Genomic DNA, 26,231 nt, shown 5'->3' on the forward strand with positions numbered 1-26,231 from the left:
CTTTTTTCAATAACTTACTAAAGTGGAATCGCTGGTTAGAAGCAGATGAATTTTTAACATACCTAATACCACAACACCTGAATCAATTCAAAGCTTTTTCATCAGCGAAATCAGTCTGCCTCTTTATAGCCCCTCTAAAAACGAGTTTTCTCACTTTTTCTTTTTTTGAAGTATCTCTGCTAGCTCGAGAGATAATGGAAATAATACCTCAGGATTGTTCCTTCTCTGATTTTTTTTGATGTTGAACATCACATTGTACATGGTTTTGGATAGCTTCTCTTTATTCTTGAAAACTTCACCTCTTTTGTCTCCTAGGGGAGGGCTCTTAATCTTATGAATTTTCAATGTTCTGGAGATTTTGGGTGTCAAGATTTATGATACAGATATTTAATATAACGATTCCCTCCAACCGTATTTGAAAATCCTTCTGATTTAGCTGCATTGACTTATTCATTCACACAATCTTTTTTTGAATTTATGTTGTCTGTTTTTGAGTTTACGTTGTCCATTTTCGTTTTGTGGTCTCTGGTATCATCCAATGTCAGAAAATGAATTCTTCATATTTACTGTGAGAGATTCAACCACCACCTTATGTGCTTATTCTTTTACTGCCAGTAGTAGTAATAGTGCTTACTATTTATTAGAAATGACATCCAGAATTGAAACTTTAGAAATTGATAGACAAAAAGTTTTCAGAAGCATTTAGAGACTGATTTTCAACTTTTAAATGTTGATTCCTTTAGTTTTTATATTATCTTAATTTCTGAATATATTTTTTGACCACTCCCTTGTCCAGAGTAATTCCTTATAATGAAGAATTTAAAAGAAAAAAATCAGTTCAGCTATTAACCAACACATTAAGTGAGTCTCAGAGTATATGTAATATTCCACATTTCTGCAAAGAAAGGAAGAAAGCCATTTCCTCATCTGTTCTTGGAGACTGATTTTTAAGTTCATTTGATTACCTTTCAACTTTAAGGATTAAAAAAAAAAACAAACAACATACCTTTCTAAGGAGTGTCAAATCCCCCTTTTTGGGCATAAATCCAGGGTCCAAATCATTGGATTCAAGGAGCTTTTTTGTTGGTTTCCTCTGACGCTTACTTTCATAATTTCCTGAAATATAATTTCTCCTTATTAGTTTAATGTAAACCAAAAAAAAACTACGTAGAAGCTACTGGTTTTTCAAGCACTTTAACTTAAATCCAACTTACATCTAACATCACATTCATAAATACTCATATGATTTAATCTATTCTAAATTCATTTTTTTAAAAATCTGACAAACCAGCCTGTATATAGGATGAAGGAATGGAAAAAATAAATACATCCTGAACACAGTTCTTAAAAGGCAATGTTGTTTACTGAGACTATAGTATATCTGTGTTTAAATTCTTATAACACAATCTTTGAGTAGCGATGACAATATTTGCTTTCCCCGAAATCCAAACTCTGAAATGATTCCAGAGAGAGTACATACAGCTGTCAGGTTCTTCAATGGTGCTAAGTTTTTATTGTCCCCTTTTTGCTATGTCTGTTTTTCATTTGAACACAACTCACACTGGACAAGAAATGTTTAAAAATACACCCAACATACTACAATACTGAGATGAACAAAACCCATAACAACTCTGTATGTCCTTTACCCTCATCTCTTAATCTTGTTCAAAAAAATGTATTACTACATTTTATTAAGCTGGCTTGATGTAAGTCATTGGTACAACTCAAGCCCATAGTTCAAACATCCTCATATTTTACAGATAAAGGCTGAGTTTCAGAGAGCACAAGTGACAGGCACAAAGTCACTGGATAAGTAAGCGACAGAGTTGAGACTAAATAAAATTTAGGGTTCCTGACACTCAACCCAATATTCTTTCCACTCTACATAGTCTGGGCATTCCTTACTTGGTTTCAATAACGGTTCCTCTGGATCCAGGGAAGACCAAGAAGAAACTTCACGTGTGATTGGCACAGACAAGGTCAGTTCTGGCAACTCTGCATTTCCACCTCCAAGTTCAGATTGACCTATCGGTCCTTCCAAAAATGGAGCCTCTCTCTCAAGGACAGGAGGATCCTCTTTGGTTGAAGAACTCTCTTCTACTGGCTTATTCTGGAGATCAGTGCTAGATTGGCGCTGTGTAGTCTGGGTTTCATTTTCTCTTAGGGAACTTACCTAATAGCAATAAAAATAACCAAAACAACCAAGTACACAGGATGAAAACAAGAACTGTGAAAGCAGATGTCAAAGAACAGTTTAAAAAGGGTGTAAAGAACGCATACTCACCTTAGACAACTGTTCCTGCACCTTCTTTTGTTTTTTCTTGGGGGCAAATATCTGATCATATTTCTCTGTATATTCCAGAAGCCATCTGCTTGGCCTCCTAAGTCGTTTCTTCTCTGATCGTGCAACTAAGGTTAAAAAAAATGAAGAATCAATATTGAACAGCAGTGGGGCAACAAGCTAGAGAAAGGCCTAGTACTCTGTATTCCTCAAAGCATGTAAACATTCTCCTTAATTTTCAAGTTGCTCTCTAAGGTATTAACATACTTGTGATATTTTTCCTTTACAAAAACCTTTATTCTTGAAGGTAAAACAAGAAATGTGGCAGTTCCTAACAAGCTATAAAAACTTTCAGTGACATCCTATCCTACTGTATGAAAACCAACACAGATAAGTACATCATATAAAGTTGAAAGGTGATAAATTTTTTGGCAACAGCAATTCAATGAAACTAACTACTAGAAAGTTGCAAGGATTACAAAGTTATGCTTAGTGGAAGAAGTACCCAAAATGATGAAATAACACCTATTTTAAGACATGATGAAGCAGGATGCTTTTACTTAAAGTGGCCGTTTCTTCAAGATTGAGTTTACACCAAGATAAATGGTAAGAAATCTTGAAATGCTTTTGTTAAAAGTGCATGTAACTAACTCCATAACCCAAGATGTTGATTTGCCTTGTTTGAAAATTATTCAATCGAGTCAAGTAAAGCTTACTTTTAAGTCCTTGAAACTAGAAAAAAAAAATTACTGAAATACCCTTTCAATTTATTCAACATAAATGAAAATGTTTAAAATAAGTCTATTCCACAACCCTGTGAGGTAGGTGCTATTATTATCTCCATTTTACAGATGAGGAAAGAGACCGAGAAAAGTTAAACGACTTGCCCAGGGTCACAAATTGAAGTTCCTTAATCACCAAGCAAAAAGTTAAGCCTAACAAAATGTTACAATCTACAATAGGACAGACCATAGAGTAGAAAGGGCACTGAATTTGGAGTCAGAGGTCCTGTGCTTAAATGTCAGCTTGCTCATTTCACACCTGTGCAATGTGGGCAAGAATCCTGACCTTTCTAGACTTCGGTGTCCTCTTCTATAAAATGAAGCGAGTTGGAGTAGATGACCTTGGAAGCCTGTTCCAGATCTAAATCTTTGGGTCCTATTCAATAACTACAAAGGTGTTCCCTCAATTCCCAGAAATGACAGTGAAATACAAAAGGCAACCAAAAATGTATTTTAAAATTACTATTTCTATATTTAGAAAAGACTGTAATATATAGCTACATAATCCCACTCCCTTAATTACATAAGAGAAAATTGAGGCAATTGGCTTTTTCTTGGACATCTACATGATATCAAAATCACAGAACAAATAGGTGGCAGACCCAAGACTTAAATTAAATATTGTCTCACTCCAAATCCAGTGTTCTTTCTACCACAGTATGCTGCCTCTACTCCTTTTATTCCCTTTGGCAGAAAAGGTATTTATGGTATGACTTACTTTCTTCCATAAAGTACATACATGGTTTCTACTTAAACTAAGTCTCAAGAGAGAAAAAAAAATTTTTTTTTTTTTTTGCTTTTTTTGGTGAGGCAATTGGGTTTAAGTGACTTGCCCAGGGTCACACAGCTACTAAGTGTCTGGTCTGAGGCCAGATTTGAACTCAGGTCCTCCTGACTCCAAGGCCAGAGCTCTATCCACTGCGCCGCCTAGCTGCCACGAGAAAAATTTTAGAAGGTGTATCTTTCTTATGACTCATCCCATCATAAACTCCATAATATTATATTTGTGCATCTGACATAACTCCCTTACTAGACTACAAGTTGCAAAAGAGCATATCCATCTTATTTATATCCTCCACAGCACCTAGAAGACAAAGACTTATATAGAACACTTAATAAATACTAGTGGAATAAATGATAAGAACTGTTTTATCATAGGCTACTACAGAAAATGAAGAAATTGAAGTCTGGAGGTCAAATGATTTGTTCAAGGTCACACAGTTAGTGAGTGGCAGACTTAGAATCCAAATTCAGGTCTTTCTGATCCTAGCAAAATGTTCCACAATGGCAGTACTTGTGACAATGATTTATACAGCAGATTAAGATTTACAGGGTACTTTCCACTGAACAACACTGTGAGGTCAGTAGAGAGTAGAAATATTATCATTTTGCATATAATGAAACTGTGACCCAAATGTAAAACCCATCCATTTCTTTATATGAATGTCTTGCATGCGTACTGTGCTTGCTTAGAAGCAGCTCAAACTAGACTACATACTGATTTTTGCCTAGGACTGGACAAAGGTCATAGAACTATAGAGTATGGAGGTAGAGAAGAATATAAAGATTAAACAGTCCATGTCCAACATTTCAGAGTTGAAGCTCAAAATAGAGAACTGGCTTGCCTATGGCCACAGAACCAAAATTCAAATCCAGATAGTCTGACTCTTAAGCAAATTGTTTTTTTTCCCCACTATCTATTATGCAGATAGTAATAGTTTTGCAAATATGGAAAAAGAGAAACAAAATATGATTTCTCAACTTTCTACTCAGTCAGACTACTCCTACAGGAAGCTGTCCTCTTCTCCAAGACCAGAATTAACAATAAGGCCATGCTGGAAACTCATTCCATTTACCCTAACTTAATTTTTACATTAGAAAGAACATTCATACGCTGAGCACAAAAACTATTGATTTCTTATATATTCTGCAATTCAAACACTGAAGTCAATGTTTCTGTCAATCATACTGATTACTTTTGTTTTAATAATAGCTAGGATTTTATATTACACTGATTTTTTCTTTTTTCCCCTACTTAATACTACTTTCTTTTTTTCCAATTACATATAAAGACAGTTTTCAACACTCACTTTTATAAGATTCTGAGTTCCAAATTTTTTTCTCCCTCCCTCCCCACCTCAAGACAGCATGCAATCTGATACAGGTTACACATGTACAATCATGTTAAACATATTTCCACACTAGTCATGTTGTAAAAGAATTAGAATTAGAAAAACAAAAACAAGCAAACAAACAAAAAAAGAATAGTATGCTTCAATCTGCATTCAAACTCCATAGTTTTTCTCTGGACGTAGATAGCATTTTCCATCATGAGTCTTTTGGAACTGTCTTAGATTATTGTATTGCTGATAAGAGCTAACTAAGTCTATCAAAGTTGGACATCGCACAATGTTGCTGCTACTGTATAGCACTGATTTTCAATGAGCATCTATTACTTCATTTTGATCCTCACAACAATTTTGTGAGAGGTAAGTGCTATAGTTAGCCCCAATTTTACAGATAAAGAAACTGAGGCTTGAGAGAGGTTCAATGTCTTGTTCAGGGTCACAAAGCTAGTGAGTCGGAATTTGAACTCAGGTCTTTCTGACTCCAAGTCAGTTATTCTTACCCTACTGTGCCACCTCGCTATTATCAACACATTTAGTTTTACTCTATAACTACATAATTATTAAAGGCTACCCTATCACATTTCCCAATATTACAAAAAGGAACAGATTGGATTCAATGCCAACTTAGGGAAGCAAAAGAATAAAGTAGAGACAGAGAGAGCCTAGTTCCCCCATGGACCACTACTTTCAGGAAGGTAAAGTAATGGGGAAAGAACAATGGTCTTAGAGCCAGGAGATCTGGGTTGCAAGTCCCAAACACCATTTACTAGCTAAGAGACCTTGAAAGTCATGTCATTCCTAAGGGATTCAGTTCATTTGAAAAATAAGGAAGTTGCTGCCCACTAAACCAGATTACTGTACATCAGGGCAGACAAGGTTTTTCAATCAGATGCTTTTGATTAGTTCAATATGAGAATGGGTGGGCAATGATTATAATGAAAAGACAAGAGACATCAGTAAGACCTTTTTTTAAAAGAAAAACAAATAATAAAGCTGGCTTGGATCAAGGGTTCTTTAACCTTGGGTCTATGACTTCTTTTAAAAAAATATTTAGCTAACACTATTCTAATATAATTAGTATTTTATTTTTTAAAAAACATTATTCTGAGAAGGACTCAACATGGCAGTCCATAGACTTCCATAAAGAGTCCACGACACAAAAGAAGTTTATGAACCTATGAACTAGGCCAGTGGTATCAAACTCAAAAAGAAACGAGGGCAGTGATCCCTCCAGGTGCATATTAACTTGGAAAACCACATAATAACATTATCTATGTTTTATTATATTTTATTTTGTTACTGAAGAATAAAATGACAAACCATTCTAGTATCTTTGCCAAGAAAACCCCATGGACAATAGTGATATGCTATGGTCCACAGGGGTCACAAAGAATTGTACACAACTGAATGACTGGACATAAACAATTTAATTAATTTTGTTAAATATCTCCCAATAACATTTTATTCTGGTTTGCAGGGGAGTGTTTTAGGCTGCATGTTAGATACCTCTGAACTACATGATCTCTAAGATGACTTCCACTTCTACCAATTTATGATTCCATGAATGTTAGATATCATCCAGTCTAACCCTTTGGTACAGACCGGTGATTTTATTCCTGGAGGAAAAATTCTCCCTTACCAAGGCAGATAAACAAACTTATAAAACTTAAAAATCTTATAAAACTAAAGTCTTAGACTCAGAATTACCTGAGGACACCGAAAGTTTAAATGACTAACTAGCAGCCTACGGTCATAAAACTAGGACTTGAAATTACAATACTTTAATTTCAAGGTCAATCCTCTATCCACCATACCACAATGCCTCTTTCCAACTGATTTTTAAAGGTAGGCTCATGGAGTATAAGGTGGAGGTAATATATGAAGATTATTTTAAAAAGTAAAGCAAGGGAGACTTGTGGCAAAATGAAGGATGATCATGACTAAATCTACCTAATCTATACCACATGACAAAATTAAAAAAAAATAAAGCAGGGGGTGGGGGAATGGGAAGGGGATGACTCCACAGGGAAATCTGTAGAATTAGCAAAGAAATCAGCTGAAAAAACAAAACAAAACGGACCTCAATGAACAAATACTATGGGACAAAAGACTGGAGAAAATGCTATAAAAAAAGGAAAAACAGGACTGCTACAACTAAAACTATGGAACACTGAATCCCTACACAAGACGGTTTAAATTCATAATATTAGATACAGAAGGCCTGGAAGCTATGAGATTGAAAATAAGATTGCTGAAAGAATTCAAGATAAACAATTGGAACTGACTAGGTAAGAAAGATGGTTGAAAATCTCAATGAAATGGTAGACTTTCTCAAGAGCCAAGTGGCTCAGGTATAATGAGAAAAGCAGAAATGGAAGAATAAAAAAATAAAGCAAAACATTTGAAGGCATAATCAGAAGATGATCTCATATTTCTATAAAGCAACTGTACAGGATCACAAAAACAGTAAACATCTAAGGTAGGATCTGTACTCAGGTCTTCCTGACTCCAAGTCAGGTATTCTTACCCATTGTGCCACCTAGCTATAATGACTGTCAACATGTAGTTTTACACTACAGCTGTGGAATTATTAAAGGCTGCCAATGGATTTAACATTAACTCAGGGGAGAAAAAAAAATAAGGTTGGGATGGAGAAAGCCTAGATATCCAGCACCCCTCACCTCAAAAAAAATTTGAGGGAAAAAAGTAATCGGAAAAGATCAATGGTCTTAAGAGACATGGGTTCTTTGAAGATTTCATGAGATAATCTCAGCATTATTGATCTTCAGAAAAGTCCAAAGGAAAAAAAGTGTATGACTATCACATTCCAGAAAACAATACAAGAAAATTAAAACTTTTTGGAAATAATGGAAACAAAGAATGCAGAACACAGAAAGAAAGAAACCTCAATTTTAACTTACCTTAAAATACAGTCATCAAACTTCAGAGGTTCATAGTCAAGGAGAATATCCTGGAAGCAGCCAGGGAGAAGTAATTTACATAACAACCACTAATTCAAAGAGCAAAAGACTGCAAAAGACCTATTACAGTGAAAGGGAAAATGGGAGGGTGGGTAATGAGCATTGCTTGGACCTTATTCTCATCAATACTGGCTCAAAGATGGAATAATATACACAATCAGCTGAATATAGAAATTTATCTTACCTGACAGGTTGAAGGGGAGGAGATCAAGTAAGGGGGGGGCCTGGGGACTGACAGAAGGGAGGGCAAATCAGGGGAGGTACAAAACACTGATGAGGAAGGAAAGGGTAAAGGAGAGAGAACACAAACAGGAGGAAGGATAGGATGGAGGGAAATACACAGGTAGTAATCATAACTGTGAATATGAATGGGATGAACTCGCCCATAGAACGGAAGCAATAGCAGAGTAGATCAAAAACCAGAATCCTACAATATGTTAGGAATAGTCTACTTGTCAGATCTAGGGAGAGGGGAAGAATTCATGACCAAACAAGAGATAGACAGCATTATAAAATGTAAAAATATATAATTTTGACTATATTAAATTAAAAAGCTTTTATACAAACAAAACCAATGCAACCAAGATTAGAAGGAAAGCAGAAAGCTGAGAAACAATCTTTACAACAATCTCTGATAAAGGCTTCATTTCTCAAATATAGAGAACTGAGTTAAATTTATAATACAAGCCATTCCCCAATTGATAAATGGTCAAAGGATATGAAGAGGCAGTTTTCAGATGAAGAAATCAAAGCTCTCTACAGGCCTATAAAGAAGTGCTCTAAATCACTTTTGATTAGAAAATTAAAAATTAAAACAACTCTGAGGTACCACCTCACACCTATCAGATTGGCTAATATGACAAAAAAGGAAGAAGATAAATGTTGGAGAGAATGTGGAAAAATTAGGACACTAATACACTGTTGCTAGAGTTGTATACTGATCCAACCATTCTGGAGAGCAAACTATGCCCACAGGCCACCAAACTGTGCATAACCTTTGATCCAACAATACCACTACTAGGTCTGTATCCCAAAGAGATCATATTTGTACAAAAATATTTATAGTAGTCCTTTTTGTGGTGGCAAAATACTGGAAACTGCTGGGATGCCCATCAATTAGGGAATGGCTGGACAAGCTGGGGTATATGAATATAATGGAATATTACAGTACAAGAAGGAATGATGAACAGGCAGATTTCAGAAAATCTCTGAAAGATTTATATGAACTGATGCAAAGTGAAATGAGAAGAATCAGGAAAACATTATACCCAGTATCAGAAACATTGTGTGATGATCAACTATAAATGATTCAGCTCTTCTCATTAATACAATGATTCAAAACAAGTACTGAGGACTCATGAAGGAAAATGCTATCCATATCCAAATAAAGAACTGAGGGCTCTGAATGCAGATCAAAGCACATTTTTTTCACTTATTTTATGCTTTGTAGTGTGTTTTTTCCCTTTTGATCTTTTTCTTTTTTTACAACTGTGATTAACATGGAAATATTTTTTTACATGATAGCACATGTATAAACTGTATCAAACTGTCTACCATTTTCAAAAGAGGAGAGGAAGGGAGGGAGAAAAATTTGGAACTCAAAATCTTGTAAAAATAAATGCTGAAAGTTTTCTTGACATGTAACTGGGAAAAAAAAATATTATTAAAAATTAAAAACAAAAGAAAAACAAACAAAAAACCAAAGAGTAAAAGATTTCTTCAGAGAACAGAAATCAAAGTAGTGTTTGGTAGGTATTACCAAAAACCAAGAGCTGGCATGGATCCCAAGATTAACTATCCTACAAAATATAGCATATAGTTCATCAAGAGAAAAGATGTTTTTTCAATGGAGGCAGAAACTTTAATTCTTTCCTAATGAAAAAATGGAACTGGACAGACAATTGATATGCAAACTGACCAAGCAGATGAACTAGAGTAATCTAGCACTGAATGCAAATAAGAAGTTGAAGAAAACTGGACGGTTACAATGGAAGTTTTGTGGTGTGTGTTTGTTTTGGGAGGAGGGGTAGTGAAGATGTGGATTGTGTTAGTACAGGGAGTAAAATTAGTAACTGCATGTATAACTCTGTGCTGCTCAGAAATTTTTTTTTAAAAAACCCAAAAATCTAACGCAAGGAAATGCAAATTTAATTATAACTTTGAATACTAATGGGATGATTTTTAAAAAATCCCAACCAACATAAAAAACACATCTAAAGCATGGAGATTCATACAGTTTCAAAATCTATTATGTGTCAAGTAAATCCAAAAGAGAGTTGCAATTATGATTTCAGATAAGGCAATAGTTGTTCTTAAAAGATAAACAGGAAAACTACATTATGATTAAAGAGACCACAGATGAATATTGATGCAATGTTTAGACCTGGAAAAGATCTCTGAGTTCATCTAGTTCAACCTTCATTTTACATTAGGAAAATAAGGTCCAAAAAGCTTAATAGATTTGCCCCAAACATTACAAAGATAAGTAACAACAAAGCCAAGATTGTAACCCTAGTTCCTCTGATTCCCAGACAGTTTTTCCACTGTACCAAACTAATTTAACTTAAAAACACTAAAGAAAAAACTTTTTGCTTACCACAGTAAAAGCAAGTACTAAAACAACAAAATATTGAAAGTTTTTTAAATAAGATCAGGAGGGAAACAAGGTTGCCCACAGTCAACATGATTACATAATATGCTAGATACAGTAATAAGATGGAAAAAATAAATTAAGAGATAATCACTGATGCAAAGTATACAAAATTATTTGCTGATGATGGTTTAATTAAAAAACCCTGGAGAAAATAAGGGAAAAACTGAGAAAAATAGCTTTAGTCAAGGGAATAAGACACAAAATAAGTTTCCCAAACTCATTACCATTTCTACATAATACTGATAAAAATCTGGAAAAAAGAACGGTAAATAACACATAACAGAAGAACATTAAACATCTGGGAACTAAACTACTAAGACACAAATAGGACTTACATAAATAAAACTAGAAATCAATTTTCATAGAAATAAAAAGCAGTAAATAACTTAGAAACATTCAATTCATGTCTACCCAATGCTGACATAGTAAAAATGATATTACTCAAATTAATCCACAGATTTCACATTATAGCAGTCCTATTACTATGGAGGTACTTTGTAAAATTACAATAAAAAAATGCAAAGTAGATAAATTTTAAAAGAATAAAAGGACTTTGGTACTATCAGATTTAAAATATCAAAAAGGAACAATTTTGAAAACTATTTGATACTGGATTCTAAATTAGCAAAATTGAACAACAGAATAGATGAGTACAACTTGGAAGGATATACGAACAGCCGTACATCTTCAATAGATATCAAGCATTGGGGAGGGAAAGTAATTCATCACTCAAGAATTAGTGGAAAAACAGGTAAACAGACTGCAAAATACAGATTTAGATTAACATCTTGTACTACATACTACAATGCTTTCCAAGCGTATAAGAGAACGTTAGTTAAGAGAATGGATGGGTTCTCTCTCATAACTGTGATTAGGGAATAAATTTAAAACTACTGGGGACAGGAAGAATCTTATAATAAAAGATGTTTGTGAGGCTGTGGTAGAATAAAAGCACTCATCCAGTCAAACTGCCAACTTGTAGAATCTTTGGAGAGCAATGTGATATTACAACATAAAAATTACTAAAACAGTCATACCCCTTGACCTAATTCAACTATCATGAATATATTCTGAAAGTGCTATCAAGTGTTATAAAAAAAAAGTGCTATTTACACAAAGAATTTTATAGCAGCATTACTGGTAATTACAAAATAAAACTAAAACATAAATTGGAAGCAACCTATGTATCCAAACAATAAATGATTCAAACTTTCAGTCACATAATGGAGTATAATAATGCAATGAAGACCAAAGAGTATGAAATATAGGAAGAAACCAGGAAGAACGATTTCAGGAAATGCACTGCAAAGCAAAAAGTCACTATGAGGAAAAAAAAAAGGCATATTAACCACAACCTTACGAGAAAAAGCAAATGATAATAAAGAATCTTGAAGAGGACAGAACAGGTAACTGAAAAAGTGTTGTAATTCAAATGTACAAAACTAATTAACAATAAACTTAATTACCAAGAAAGTTTAGTTACTTATCAAAAGAAATTTTTTAAAAGAATGTAAACCATTAAAGACATTTAAATACAAAAAAATTGCAAACTACACTAGACAAAAACATTTTCCCATGTTACTAACAGAAGAAATGCAAATTACAGCATCACTAAAGGTTTTACCTTAAATCCTACTAACTGGCAGTAATGACAAAAACAAGAACAGTCAATTCTGAAGAAGTTTTGGGAAGAAAAAACTATTGGTGGAGCTGCAACTTGATCCAATGATTCTGGATGTCAATTTGGAATCATGCCCCCTTCATCTCCACACTCCGCCCCCAAAAAAGTAGCTCAACTGTTCATACCCATTGATCCAACAATCTAATCACTGAACAGGCTCCAAGGAGGTCAAAGACAAACATAAGTATGACATAAACCCAAGTATTCATAGCAACAGTTTTGGAGTGGCAAAGAACTGGAAATGACAAAAATGTCAATCAACTCGAGAATGGCTAAACAAACTGCACATGGATACACTGTGCAGTAAAAATGCATTCAGAAAAACATGAGAATTCAGCGAAATTCAGAAAAAAACGTAACAGTTGTTAAGAATTAACACAGAATAAAAAAACCCCAATTATTTCAGTAACATACATGAAAAAGCCAGTAAGAAGAATCCAAATTCTCAGCAACTATAAAAGTAATAATAGTCTGGAACAAATGGCAAAATGTTGCATATACATTGTCAGATGTGATTAGTACATTGGGTGTTTTTGCCTATTATTGGATTCAACTTGGCAGTCCGAGTGGACAGAGGGCATACAAATGTTACGGAAATGAGCTGTTATCACTAGGGAGGGGCATCTGACCTCCTTTGTTTCTGTCTTTTCCCCTCTACCTCACTACAATCATGGGGAAAGCTAGGTGGCCAGAAAAGCTGCCACCATGGAGTGGTCCTATGCTCCTCTTTACCAGGCTACTTAACTGCTTAAACAGCTTGAAGATGAGTGTCAAAAACTCCAACCCTTCTGCTGAGATAGAAGACCAAGAGTCCTTCCCATCTGTTCTGCCATTTCCTCCTAAAATCCTGGAAGCCTTACCTCTCTATGTCCTGCAGTCACTTGGTACTGTTATCATAACTATCTATGTAACCCAAAGACCTCTGGACTTTCTATTGGCCCTGCAACACAATTTTCTTTAATGTACTGTCTTCCCCAATTAAGAACCTGAGATCTTTGTAAGCTGGGACTATCTCAATTTTTCTATGTTTAACACATACAGTAAGCACTTAATAAATGCTTTTTCATTCATTCATTTAAAATTAAATACAGTTACTAGTCAAGTTTAATTTGTTGTAAATATTATAAAAGATATAATTGACTATGTTAACTTATAAAAGATTTAATTGACTATGTCGATTATTTAAAGATGTGATGATTTTGCACAAATAAAAGTAAAGTTAGCCAAAACAAAATAGATTGGAGAAAAAAATCTTTGCACAAAATATCTCTAGTAAGAGTGACATCCAAAATCTACATGAACTGATTCAGAGATCTATAAGGTTAAGAACTATATCTCACTAACTAGTCAAAGGATAGAGTTCTCAAAAAATAGCATAAAACAATCACTGTTTAAAATGCTCAAATTGCTTATAAATTAATAGATCTGAGATATCCCCTCACACCAGTTAAACTGGGGAGAAAAAGGGTAAAAGATGAAACCATTTATTATCAAAAGTAATGTAGGAAAACAGAAGACTATCGCTACTGGAGAAGCTGTGAACTCATCCAACTGTTTTGGAAAACAATGTAGAACTAAGAAAGTTACAAAACTATTCACACCAGATTCAGCAAACCAACTAATAAGTTTCTATCACATGATTACTGACATAGAAAAAAAACCAATGTATACAAAAATGTTCATAGCAGCATTATATATATAATGGCAAAAAACTGGAAATAAACTGTACAGTCAACAATTGAAGAACAGCTTAACAATTGTAGTATGTGAATATGCAATATTACTATGCAATAAGGGAGGAACATGATGAAATACGGGAAGATTTGCAAGAAGTAATGCAACATGAACAAAGCAGAAATAAAGAACACATAAAATAACTATAATTTTGTAAATGAGAACTTTAAGCAAATCTGAGATGAAAAGATAAAAAAATCATATACGTGTAAAGCAACATATACTCAGTCACGATCTCTTATACTGTTTTACTTAAGTTTTCTAGGTTTATACATTGTGCAAATTTCAATTAGTAATAACACGAAACACTGATGTGATGAAAAAGTAAAATTATATTTATCTCTGATAAAACATGAAAACTTCATGGAAATTTAAAACTGATTTAATTATTACTACTCAAGGTAATTAAATTATAATTTGAATTAGCTCAAATCCAGTTTGATACATCCATTTAAAGCAGGTACAAGACTAAGTAACCTTGGGATCCATAGAAACAGGGCACAGGAAAAAAAAAATCTTATTCTTGATAGTACAGAACCCTTAAGCATTTTTTGCTTATAAAACGAGCCATTACCAATTTGTATGTAGGTTTAACCGAGAAAGGTAAAAATGGGACACAGCTAAAAGGTGGTGAAAATCACAAATATTTATTACTGCTATGCACTGTGATATTTTTTTACTATCTTTAGCCAGCTAGACAGGATCTCCTCTCAGCTTTTCAGATTACCAGTAACAATAAAGTGTCCCTTAAAAAGGGAAAGAAGAGCCTCTGTGAAACCTAAGAAGAAAAAATATCTAAACAGGTAAAAGCAGAATCCTACCTGTGTGTCAAGAGACTGGAGGGTCAAAGAACATAACAAGAGAAAAGGAAGAAAGAGCACCAAATACTTGAAGCTAAGAAGAAAAAAAAGGTACATGGCAAACGACTAAACAAGTTTTCCATGAATGTAATGGAATATTACTGTACTGTAAGAAATGATTAATATGAAGCTGAGAAAAATGTAAGATTTAGATGAACTGATGCAGACAGAAGCAAAACAAGGAAAATAATGACTACAACATAAATGACTACAATGTAAACAGAAAGAACTATAATAATACTGAAGGCTGAGTAATTATAATGACCAAACTTTCCAAAGGAAAAAAATTCGAAACGTACTCCTCTTTGACTTACTTCCAGCGTGGGACCATGAGTGTGGAATATTGCATATTTTGTCAAACTGTTGATGGATTTGGAAGGATCTTTCTTCTTTTTAACAAGTGGTGGCCTTGATGGGGAGGGGAATCAGCGGTGATATAAAAAATCAATGTGATGTAAAAACCAAAAGGTACTAATTTTTTTTTAAAAAAAGAAGATGAAGCTAGCTAGTCTGAAGAGGAAGCAGTTTGCTACTTGTCTTCCTCCTGGAAACAATAAAGTAGATCCGTAAGTGCTGTGAGGCAAGACGTCTTACAAGGGTCAGAGGAATAAGAGTTATCAGTAGGGGTTGGTGATTCCCTATTATAAGATGTGCTAAGTCAATTCTCTGTTGACCTGATAAAGGAGAGATCTGTTGTATTTTCAGGGCATAAATTCAAGACACGAAAAAGAACTTCCCAAGATTTGTCAACATGGCAGTTACCTACTCCTGGTGACTCACATGGACACAAATGATACTACCAGAAGAAGAACCAAAAGAACAAAGCAAAACCAAAAGAATGTATGAGATCACTATCTTGTCAATGAGAACTCTAAGCAAATCTTAGATTAAAAAAAAAAAACACTTTATATAAGTGTAAAGCAACATATACTTCGTCACGATCTTTTTATACTGTTTTACATAAGTTTTCCATGGTTATACATTGTACAAAATGTGTAAGGAACCATGAAAGGGAAACTAAAGATTATAGATTTGGGTAAGAAGATGAAAACCTTAGAGAAAACAGGAGATGGTTATGTTACTGCTATGCATAAAGACAAGAGATTCAGAAGAGAATGACATTATTTGGAAAGTAAATTGCTAGTTAGGGCATTTGAACATAGATTCTGGATTTCTGGATCATAACTTCACAGTACAAATAACAGGCTCCTGGTCAAAACTGAAATAACAATAGATGACAAACAGAGAGAAGAGATGAAAGTGCTTTTCATTTCTTATACTGCTTGTTTACTTGGCCAAGGAGAATGAGCTTTGAATGGAAAAAGGCAAAATAAAAATGACTAATATGGTACTGATACCAAAGATAATTAGGCAAAGATAAGTGAGACTCTTGGTACCCTCAATGAGTTCAAGTCCAGAGGATCCTCAGGTACTGAAATAATAGAAACATGTTGTTGCTGGCTCATGGATGATGGCTATCTTCAAAAGAGAGAGGAGAATGGAGTCTGCTAACTACAGGCCAAGGAGTTTGACTTAGAATCTTGGCAAAACTCTAGAACATGTTATTAAAAAAATAGTTAAGAGATATCGAGAAAAGGACAAAGTGATCGTAAAGACTGTCATGACAGTTCAAACCAGACGAATCCTTATTTCCTTTTCTAATCGATTTACTAACCTAAGAGATCAGGGAAGAGCTATAAAATCTGCCCAAAATTTTGCAAAGTTTTTATTGTCTCACAAGCTATTCTGGAAAAGATGTAGAGATGTAAGGATACATGTGATATGTATGTGGGGATAGATGTGAGGCTACAATCAGGTGAAACTTGTTGAATGACTAGACCCAAAAAGTACTCATTAATTTTTCAAAGTCATCTCAGAAAGAGTGCCTCCATGGTTCTCTGCTTGTATATGTGCTCTTTAACATTTTTATCAGTAACTTGAATATAAATATAGATGTCACTTATTAAATTTGCAGGGACGACAAAGCTAAAGAGGATGACAAAGTCAAAATCTAACACATCTTTCCATATTAAAGTACAGGGCGGACTATAACAAGATAAAATTCAATATGGGAAATAAATTCTTACATTTAGTTTCAAAACATCAATTTCACAAGTACACAATGAGGGAGGCAAGCTCAGCAGCAGTTTTTCTGAAAAAAAGATCTGGGAGTTTTATGGACTACAAATTCAATATCAGTCAACCACTGGCTATCATAGCCAAGAAAGCTAATGTAATATTAGTCTGTATTGTGTCCAGGAATACAGAGGTGGAGACCTGCCATATTTTATACAGTCAGCTTAGAGTGTTACATTTTAGGAAGCACACTGCTAAACGAGAAACTCTTTAGGGGAGTAAACTAAAATGGTAAAAGAATCTGTTTGAAGGAACTGGGATGTTTAACACAAAGAAAAGAAGTCTTCAAAGAACAAAACTAGAAGCAATGGAAAAATTAAGGTGCAGAAGTAGGCTACTTAATCTGAAGGGAAATTATGTCCCAATGTCAGGAAAAATTCTCTTAAAGATAACAGCTATACAAGAAAGGAATGGGTTGCCTTAGGAAATAATGTGTTCCTTCTCATGCGGAGCTTTTCAAGCAAAGGCCTGATGAACATTTACTTGTCAGAGATGGAGAGAAGATTTTAGTTCACATACAGATTGTACTGCATAATTATTGAGAAAGGAAAGGTCCCTTTCTGATTCCATAACCACTATAGGGCATGTTGTGTAGAGGATGCTTTTTCCACATATGGGATGAAATGGATGGCTAATGAAATCCCTTCCAATTCTGAAACTCTTATATTCTGTAATTCTAACAAAACAAAATCTAAATTCTCTACTCTTCCAAACAAGGCCCACTACTACCTGGCCCCAACCAACTTTCCAGACTTTTCTGGAACCTCTCTATCCTATGCTCTAGACACCATTAGCTATTTACTGTGAACCTCAACATACTTACTGCTTAACCATCTCTCCCCAACTCCCAAGTAACATCCATTTTTCCATCTCCTCAATGAAACCTCTATGAAGACCCCATCACGTGACCTCTCTCCTCTGAACATCTATAACACTTTGCAAATATCCTTTACAATTCCTGAAGCTATGTTGCTCTTTTCACCTTTTTTTCATAGAATATAACAATGGTGAATTCAATACATGGAAGAAGGATCCAGCCTCAGATGAGATCCCATTTCCCCAAGTGACTCCCCAATGTCTTAGATCTTCCTACAGCTAATGGGAAATTATACCAAGGGAACAGAAGGGACCCTCTGGGGCAAGGAAAGGAAACTGCAAAGCATATGCATTTAGATAGGTTTCCACCTAACAACCAAATATTTATAGCCAAGTCTTTCTACCTACAGAAATGATTAAATAGATTCTTTTACAAGTATGCATTCTTTTTATATTTGTTCAAATATTAATTCTGCACTATCATATTCTAGTTTCAGATAGTAATATAAATTACAATGTTATATATAAAGTTATATAAAGTGCAAAGTTAAGTAAATTTTTACCAAAATCTTTGTATTACACCCTGCTAAATTTAACTACAACACACTTATGGTAACATTGTGGTTTAGCTTTTAGAGTATGCTTTTAAAACAAAAGCATGCAAAGTAGTACAACTCTCAGTTTTATAGCACTATATGATTCACAAAAAATCTTGAAACACAGTATCTCAACAGGAAAAGTGAGGGAGTAGGTTCACCCTGCCTATCGCTGGCGGATTTCACTGTCAATTCCATTGCCCCTCATTTATTCAGTATTACAATCCTCCCCCTTTACTGCATAACTTTAGAAAAATGAAAAGCTGGTTCTCCTTACAAAAAGGAGAGACTCTTGCTCTATCCAATGTTCTCAAAACCTCAATGCACTTTTAAGCTACTAAAGCTTAGCACTCTTATTTACTAAGCAAGACTACTTAGTTAGACTAAATGGTTAAGCTGAATTTCCAGTCAGATTACCTCTGTATTACTGTTCTGAGGGCCAGACTTAAGGAAGGCTACTGAAAATCTGGAAAGCATTCAGAGTGCAACCTATATGGTAAAGGATTTTGAGTCTATTCCACAGGAAGGCCAACTGAAGGAACTGGGGATATTTACCTGGAAAGGAGAAGGCTGGGGGAAGAGAGGAGAGAAGACAGGATCTGATAGCACTTGAAAGGCTATCATGTGAAAGACAGATTAGACTTGTTCTGTTTGCCCCCAGCGGTTAGAACAAGGGGCAGTTGATGGAAGTTGCAAAAAGCAAATTTACTCTACCAGTTTTTCTCCTGCCATTTAGGAAAAAAATACCTCCTTGATCATTCAGATAAATTCTATAATAGCTAATTTCCTTATTTTTGAAGTTTCTATTAATTTTTTAATGATGAAATATATTCAATTTGTTCTTCTTAAAAATATGATAGAGAATTTTCTATGTAACTACAAACTAATCCTAGTAATTCTTCTCACATCTAAGTAAGGAATTTAAAAAAAAATTTTTTTAAATCAACCTCACTCCCCAATAAGAGTTTCATTCCTCACAACAGGAGGACCTAGGAAATTTGAAGCACAAATCCACAGAAATAGTTGGCAAACTCAGATGGCAAAAAAGCTCTTATAATAGCAATAGACTATTTCTTCTAGCCCTCCTTGCTACTTGCTTAGGCCACTGAAATTAGATTCCTATCTTGTCTATCTTTAGTTTCTCTACTCAAAAAACCATCATATACTGTCAGTCATCATTCTTATACACTAATCTATAAGTTACACTACTTAAAATTCCTTGGAACCTGGCAATCAAAATCTCTCACAAACTGAATCCAACAGACCCTATTCCATAGCTTTCTTGTACTACTTCCTCTTCATATATTCTGTTCCAATCAAAGTGGATTATCCCCTCCTTCCCCATTCTTATTCTGTCTCTATGTATTCGCTTGTTCCAAAACCCATGGCAGGAATGAATTCCCTTACCCAATTGCACCTATAGATGTCACTTCCTATTTCCTTTAAGGCTCAACTCAAAATGCTACTTCCTTCATGATGATCCCATGGTGACCTGATCCCAGGCTAGGCAAAGGTGATCTTTCCCTTGTCACATTTCTCTTAACACTTTATATGGATCTTTTGCTAAAATTATGGTTATATGAATACCTCTCCTTTCCCCCATCAATTTAATAGTAGGGCCTATATCTTATCTCTCATTGAATCATCAGCACAGGGTCTTTGCACTAAGCAGCTGCTTAATAAATGACTGTTGAACTGTATTTTCCATAGTAAGGAGGGATGGAAACATAGGACCTGGAGTTCCCCCAACAAATATCAGGAGTCTCAAAGTTAACAAAGGTTACTTGCCTAGAGGCAAAAATGCTCTGGATAATCATTATAAACCAACTGAAAAAAATAGAAATTTTAAAAAAGGAAATTTATTATATAATAACAAAGTTCCCTCAGCATTATGCACAAAGAGGTCCTTAAAATTTAGACTGTTCGAGAAAAGTGTCTATTTATTCTTAAAGAAAAATTTCCCATCTTAACCTTTCTATACATCTTTTGCAAATAAATTCTCTGCTATGATAAAAAACTTAGGGAAGGGAAAAATCATAAGGCAAGAAAATATACCCAAATCCACTTGTCATACAGTTGTAAAGCTCTTACCTTGTGTGGAGAGCTCAGGCTGTGGAGGAAAATTGGAAAGCCCTGATTCTCTGTGCAGCCCATCAGTGTTTGGCTTATCACACACATTCAACTGTGGCACAACTATGTCTAAGTGACCCTCACAATTCTGTTTAATTTCTTCCTCTAGCACCTTGGAAGGGCTGGAGGGCCTATCCTCTGGGCCCTCATTCCCCTCCAGCAGAAAGTCACAAGGGTGCAGGCCCCCAAAGGCACTCTTTGAGTTCTTTTCCCTACTAGATCTACTGATGCGCTTACTGGTTTTAGCTCGGCTTTGGTTAAAACGCTGCCACCGCTTTTTGGGTGCCACATGGTTTATATCATTAGATTCATCACTTAGAGAGCTTTCACTGTTCATTTCAGAGTCCAGCTCTAGGACTTCCCCATTTTCAAAAGAGGGGCACTTTTCAGGATTTTTATCAGGGTCAGATTTTTTAACCATGGGATCAAAATGGACATCAGAAAAATGTGCACAGTCTTCACCTGTTAAATGTTCCATTAACTGAAGAGACTGCTTTCTTTTCGAATCTGCAGGCCTGCTGCTTAGAGACTTATTTACTGAACCTGGAACATCTTTGCATTCACCCAGTGCAGTCTCAATGGTCATACTGGGTGGCTGGTTTAGCTTCCTTTTCCTTTCTGATTTTAAGTCTTTGCTCTCTATAGTGTCCTTTTCCCTTTGTGCCAAGAAGCCATCCTGCAGTTTGGATGACTTGGATCTTGCACAATTTCGCCGAGTAATACAGTTTGCTCTACGTTTGCCAGAAGCAGTGAGCCTTCTTTTCTTAGCGAGCAATCCAGTTAAAGATCCGGATGACTCTCGGGTGAGAGAAGACTCACTCCCACCAGGGTTTTGACAAATTGAGTCCTGAATACAATCTCCATTTTTTTCAGCCTTATGAGTCAAGCCTCCTGAAACCAGGGACTTTGAGCCACTCGCAGCACTGCCGCTGGAACAGTCCCCAAGGCCAGGACTACGATAGGAGATCACATTTTGAGTAGTCATTAGCTGCTGTTCCTTGGTCTTACTATCATGCATATCTTTCAACATCATCAATAAGGTGCTGAATTTGTAGTTTGGCTCAATTGGCAAACGACTTTGACCAGATGAAGAAGGAAAAAGTAAAGGTTTGTTTATTTTAGATGATCCAGAGTCATTTATGTCATCATTTAAGGATCTATAAGACAGTTCTTTCAACTCTGAAAGAACATGTTTTACAACAGCTGTTTCAATTTCTGCAGAATCCCTGGGTTTCTCATGCATGTTGCTCAGTAGTTTTAGACTATCAAGCTTCCCACTTTTGACAACACAGTCTAAAGGAGACCCTTTGGAATCAGAAGAACAGCACTTTAAACTGAAATCCTCCTCTAAAACTGATGGTTCTACTGCAGGAGGGTTCTCTTTATGTTTACATTTTATACTCCTGGCTTTAGGCTGTTTGTTATGTTTTGATTGTAACAGAGGTTGATTAGTAAGCCCACCCTTAATGAAGGAATTCTCACGGGAAATGCTTTGTGGCATGGTATATTTGGTGGAAAGATTGTCATTTCTGGCAATGATGGGCATTTTGGAATCAGAATCAGCACCTTGAGATTCTTCACTCCCAGGGTCAGCAGCTTTAGTACAATCTAACAACTGATCTAGATGTGAACTAGTTTTTCTAGACTTCTTTCTTGCTGTTACTCTAGTGTTCTTTGTGTGATACCTGGAATATTTAACCTTTTCATTTTTCTCCATAGATAACTCACTTTCATTTTTATCAAAAGAGCCACTGATTTCTAGAGCACTTTCATCAGACTCAGAACTTTGGTCAACTGGGTCCAGATCACTGTCACTGCTCTCATCAGAGGTGGTCCATAAACTGGCTGAATCACTTCTCTTTTCCTCATCACCGGCACTGATATAGCACAGGCGGGATGACTTTGCACTGTGAACCATGCTGCGGAGGGGTTTTTTTCTCTCTATAGAACTGCTAGAAATCAAAACACTCTCAGACAAACCAAGCAGAGAATCACAATTTGAAGTCTCAAACTCTTTTTTCATAGTGGTTTTCCCACGTGAAGAAAACAAATAGTTTGCTGTGGTGTTGTTGGATGCTGCTGTAAGACTGCTTGCTATTCTGCATAGTTCAGTAGAAGCTTGCTTATCAGACACATCGCTAGAAATATAGTTCAAGCCAAGAGTCTCTGTCATCTTTTCCCTTCTCTCTTCCTTATGAGCTTCAAATGGTATGCTGCTTTTTTTAATACTAGTCCTTTTGAGGCTTGTGGATCTCTTCCTGACTCGAGACTTAGTGCACGGCTTAACCTTCTCATCTGAAGAGGTTTCAGAGTCGAAGGCTAATGATTTCAGGCAGCCATTTAGTACTCGCTCATGCTCTGATTCAGGATCGTTTGTACAGTCCTCAAAGGGCATATCTTCCTCACTGTCGAGTTTCGTTGAGGTTCTAATACGCTTTCTGACCTTAAAATCCTTAGGAACTTCTCGCTGCTCAGCAAGTCCAACGCTGGCTTCCCACTTACTCAAGATTTTCTTAGGAACCTTAAAATTTGAAAGAGAGAAAGAAAAAGAAAGAAGGTATCATCACACATGAAAGAAAGTGAAATAATGTCTAGCATAGTAATAAACAAATCTCCAAAACCAAAGTTTGACCGTCATACAGGAAGACAAAATGGAAGAAATAAATGGATAATTTCTATTATCATAGAACTACTATGCAAAAATTGCTGAAATATTGGCTTCACTTTTGAAATGATAAAAAGAAAAAAGTTCTCTTTAAAGGTTCTTCATTATATTTACAATTAAAGTTTCAGGCCATGAATAAAGATGAGGCTAAAATACAAAGAGACTGGGAAGGGATGAACACTCATAACTAGCACTGTGTGTGTGTGTCTGTGTGTGTGTGTGTGCGTGCGTGTGTGAGAAGATCCATACAGCTTATCAATTCTAAATAAGGAGTTCCTATGTCCACTCCCAAAGATAAATTATAGTTCTACCTATACAAAACAAAGTTGGGGGGGGGGGGGGTGTTGAGATAGCCTTTTTATTACTGAATCTGTGAAGCCAAAGCTATCATTTTCCTTCAATGGTTCTCCTATACATTTCTTGCTCTGTCCATCTCCTGTCATGCATTCCTTTCTACAGTGAGGATGTGCTAAATATTTAGAGAAACATCCAGAAAGCCTCTTCCATCCATTCACCACAACCCCAAAAGATTTCTCACTTTTCCGTGAATTACAAGGAGTTGTTCCGCCACATGTAATGCTGAAATGCCCACAAAAAGATGAAACATACCAGGAAGTCTATCCATGGCATTCAGGGATCAAGATGGGGCCAACACAAGGGTATCCTCATTTTAAACCTAACGTTATAACCCTGGACACTTCTTTCAAACTAACTTAACATCAGTAACTGGTTCCGAGTTCCTGTGGTAGCAGAAGAAATGTTGGCTACAAAGAGACAAAAGCACGTACTTTCATGGAAAGGTGAAGGCTATCATTAAAAGTAGAAATTTTATTTTTCAGCATTTCAGCGATCACAACTTGTTATAAACCATAAAGAAATCTATATACAAAGGACAGAAAGGGGAAAAAAATCAACATAGGATCAGAGGTCAAGGACCTTAGTGGTCATTTAGTCTAGCTCCCTCTTCTTACAGATGAGATAACTAAAGCCTAAAGAGGTTAAATGACTTGCCCAAGATCATAAAGGTAGTAAGTGGTAATGAGAGCGGAAAAAAATAGCTTTATTGCCATGTTAAGGTACTTGAAAAATCCATATCAACCTATTGTGGTCAATTTCTCAACTGGGGCATATCAGTCATATTCAGTATACTCTTCTGTTCCTAAGTATTTATGGGAAAGAAATAGGAGGTCAAAGTAGTCCCAAAGTAAAAGTCTCAAATGGAAAAATTAAGCTATTCACTTGGTTAGCACTAGCAAAAATAAACAGAGAAAATGCAAGTTGTATTTTAGTTTGTAACTCCCTAGGTAGTTTTGCATAATTAGTATCTAAGGATAAACTGTGCATTCTGCTAGAACCTACTTACATATGACACAACATGGTGTGATGGTTATAGGGCTGGGGCTTGGAGTCAAAAAGACCCAGATTCAAAGATGCCTCTAACAATGACTAGCAGTGAAGCTAGGGACACTTCATTTCTTTGCCTTAGGACTTATTTATTTAGACATCAATGGGATGATATAGACAGTTTCTATAAAAGGGTTGAGCTAGTGAAAGAGATCCTTCACTCAAATGATCACATAAGACAATATGTAAGTGCTATAAAAAATGTGAGTTAGTACTGTACTGATCACTCAACTTTAAATGGTTCATTTATTTGCATACAAATGTAGATATAGATACAAATATATATATATATATATATATATATTATATGTTTTAAATTCTTAAACTCTTACTGATTCTTATATCCATGCTACAGTTTTAAAACACAGGCAAAGCCACTGAAATGATTTCAAACATTTACTAGCACTCAGATCAATCACCACAAATTCATTTTCCTCACAATTATAGATCACTCAAGGTAAAGAAAAGCTTCAAAGATGGTTTGAAATATCTCTGAGGTTCTGTGAGGTAGTGGCAGCATAGTATGGTGTGGAGTAAAATGGATTTGGAATCAGAAGAAATTAATTAAGATCCTGGTTCTAGTCCTTATTAAACCTCAGTTTCCTTTATTTGTAATAAATGCACAGGACTAGGTGACTTACAAGGTTGCTTTTAGCTAAGTTCTATGATTCTATGATAACAGGATATGCCTAGAATTTGGGCGGGAGTCAGGAAATTTCACCCTCTGAAACTGAATATAACAAAAAGGAGGAAAAATAATCAATGAAATAGCCATCTGCAAGAACCATTGAAAGTAATATCTGGGGCAGCTAGGTGGCACAGTGGATAGAGCACCGGCCCTGGAGTCAGGACGACCTGGGTTCAAATGTGACCTCAGACACTTGACACTTACTAGCTGTGTGACCCTGGGCAAGTCACTTAACCCTGATTGCCTCACCAAAAAAAAAAAAGGGGGGGGGGTAATATCTATTGTCCTTTTTAAGAGTTAACATGTAAATGTGTTGTTGATTTAAGGGATCTATCTAATATATTAGATAATTTGCAATCAGAAACCCAAGGGTTCTAGGTTTGAATTAAGCCTGAAAAAAGTAAAGGCCAAAGCTATAGAGACAAGAGTAATCTAAAATCATAAATGAAGTTGTCTAGGGAAGAAAGAGACTGACAGATTAAAGTATTCTCATCTTTCTAAAGATATACTATAAAACTGAATCAAGATAATTCTCCAGTCAGTAAATAGTTGCAAATATTAGCTAATTCCTTTTACTACTCTAATTTCAAGCTTTCCAAGAAACTTTCTGAATATCAATGTCTCCCCCCCAGTATAGCGTACTGGATTGGATTGACATGAGCCAAATACTCAACATTTCAACATCTCTGGACATA

The 26,231-nt window shown here is 35.4% G+C and overlaps 1 protein-coding gene across 6 annotated transcripts in view; it reads right to left on the reverse strand.

The window, feature by feature from the left end:
* Positions 1–26,231, reverse strand: part of NSD1 (nuclear receptor binding SET domain protein 1) — a 132,464-nt gene that overhangs the window by 60,715 nt on the left and 45,518 nt on the right. For 5 of the 6 annotated variants that reach the window (XM_027867280.1, XM_027867276.1, XM_027867275.1 and 2 more), the window contains 4 exons: positions 20,741–23,300; positions 2,285–2,409; positions 1,906–2,173; positions 1,007–1,116 (listed from right to left, as the gene is read on the reverse strand). In XM_027867280.1, the coding sequence (XP_027723081.1) occupies positions 1,007–1,116; positions 1,906–2,173; positions 2,285–2,409; positions 20,741–23,300 (3,063 nt within the window). The remainder of the gene's footprint in view (positions 1–1,006; positions 1,117–1,905; positions 2,174–2,284; positions 2,410–20,740; positions 23,301–26,231) is intronic. The other variant, XM_027867278.1, reaches the window with a different exon arrangement.

Source organism: Vombatus ursinus, unplaced genomic scaffold (assembly GCF_900497805.2).
Source record: "Vombatus ursinus unplaced genomic scaffold, bare-nosed wombat genome assembly UNPS02014785.1, whole genome shotgun sequence".
In the NCBI taxonomy this organism is placed as follows: Eukaryota; Metazoa; Chordata; class Mammalia; order Diprotodontia; family Vombatidae; genus Vombatus; species Vombatus ursinus.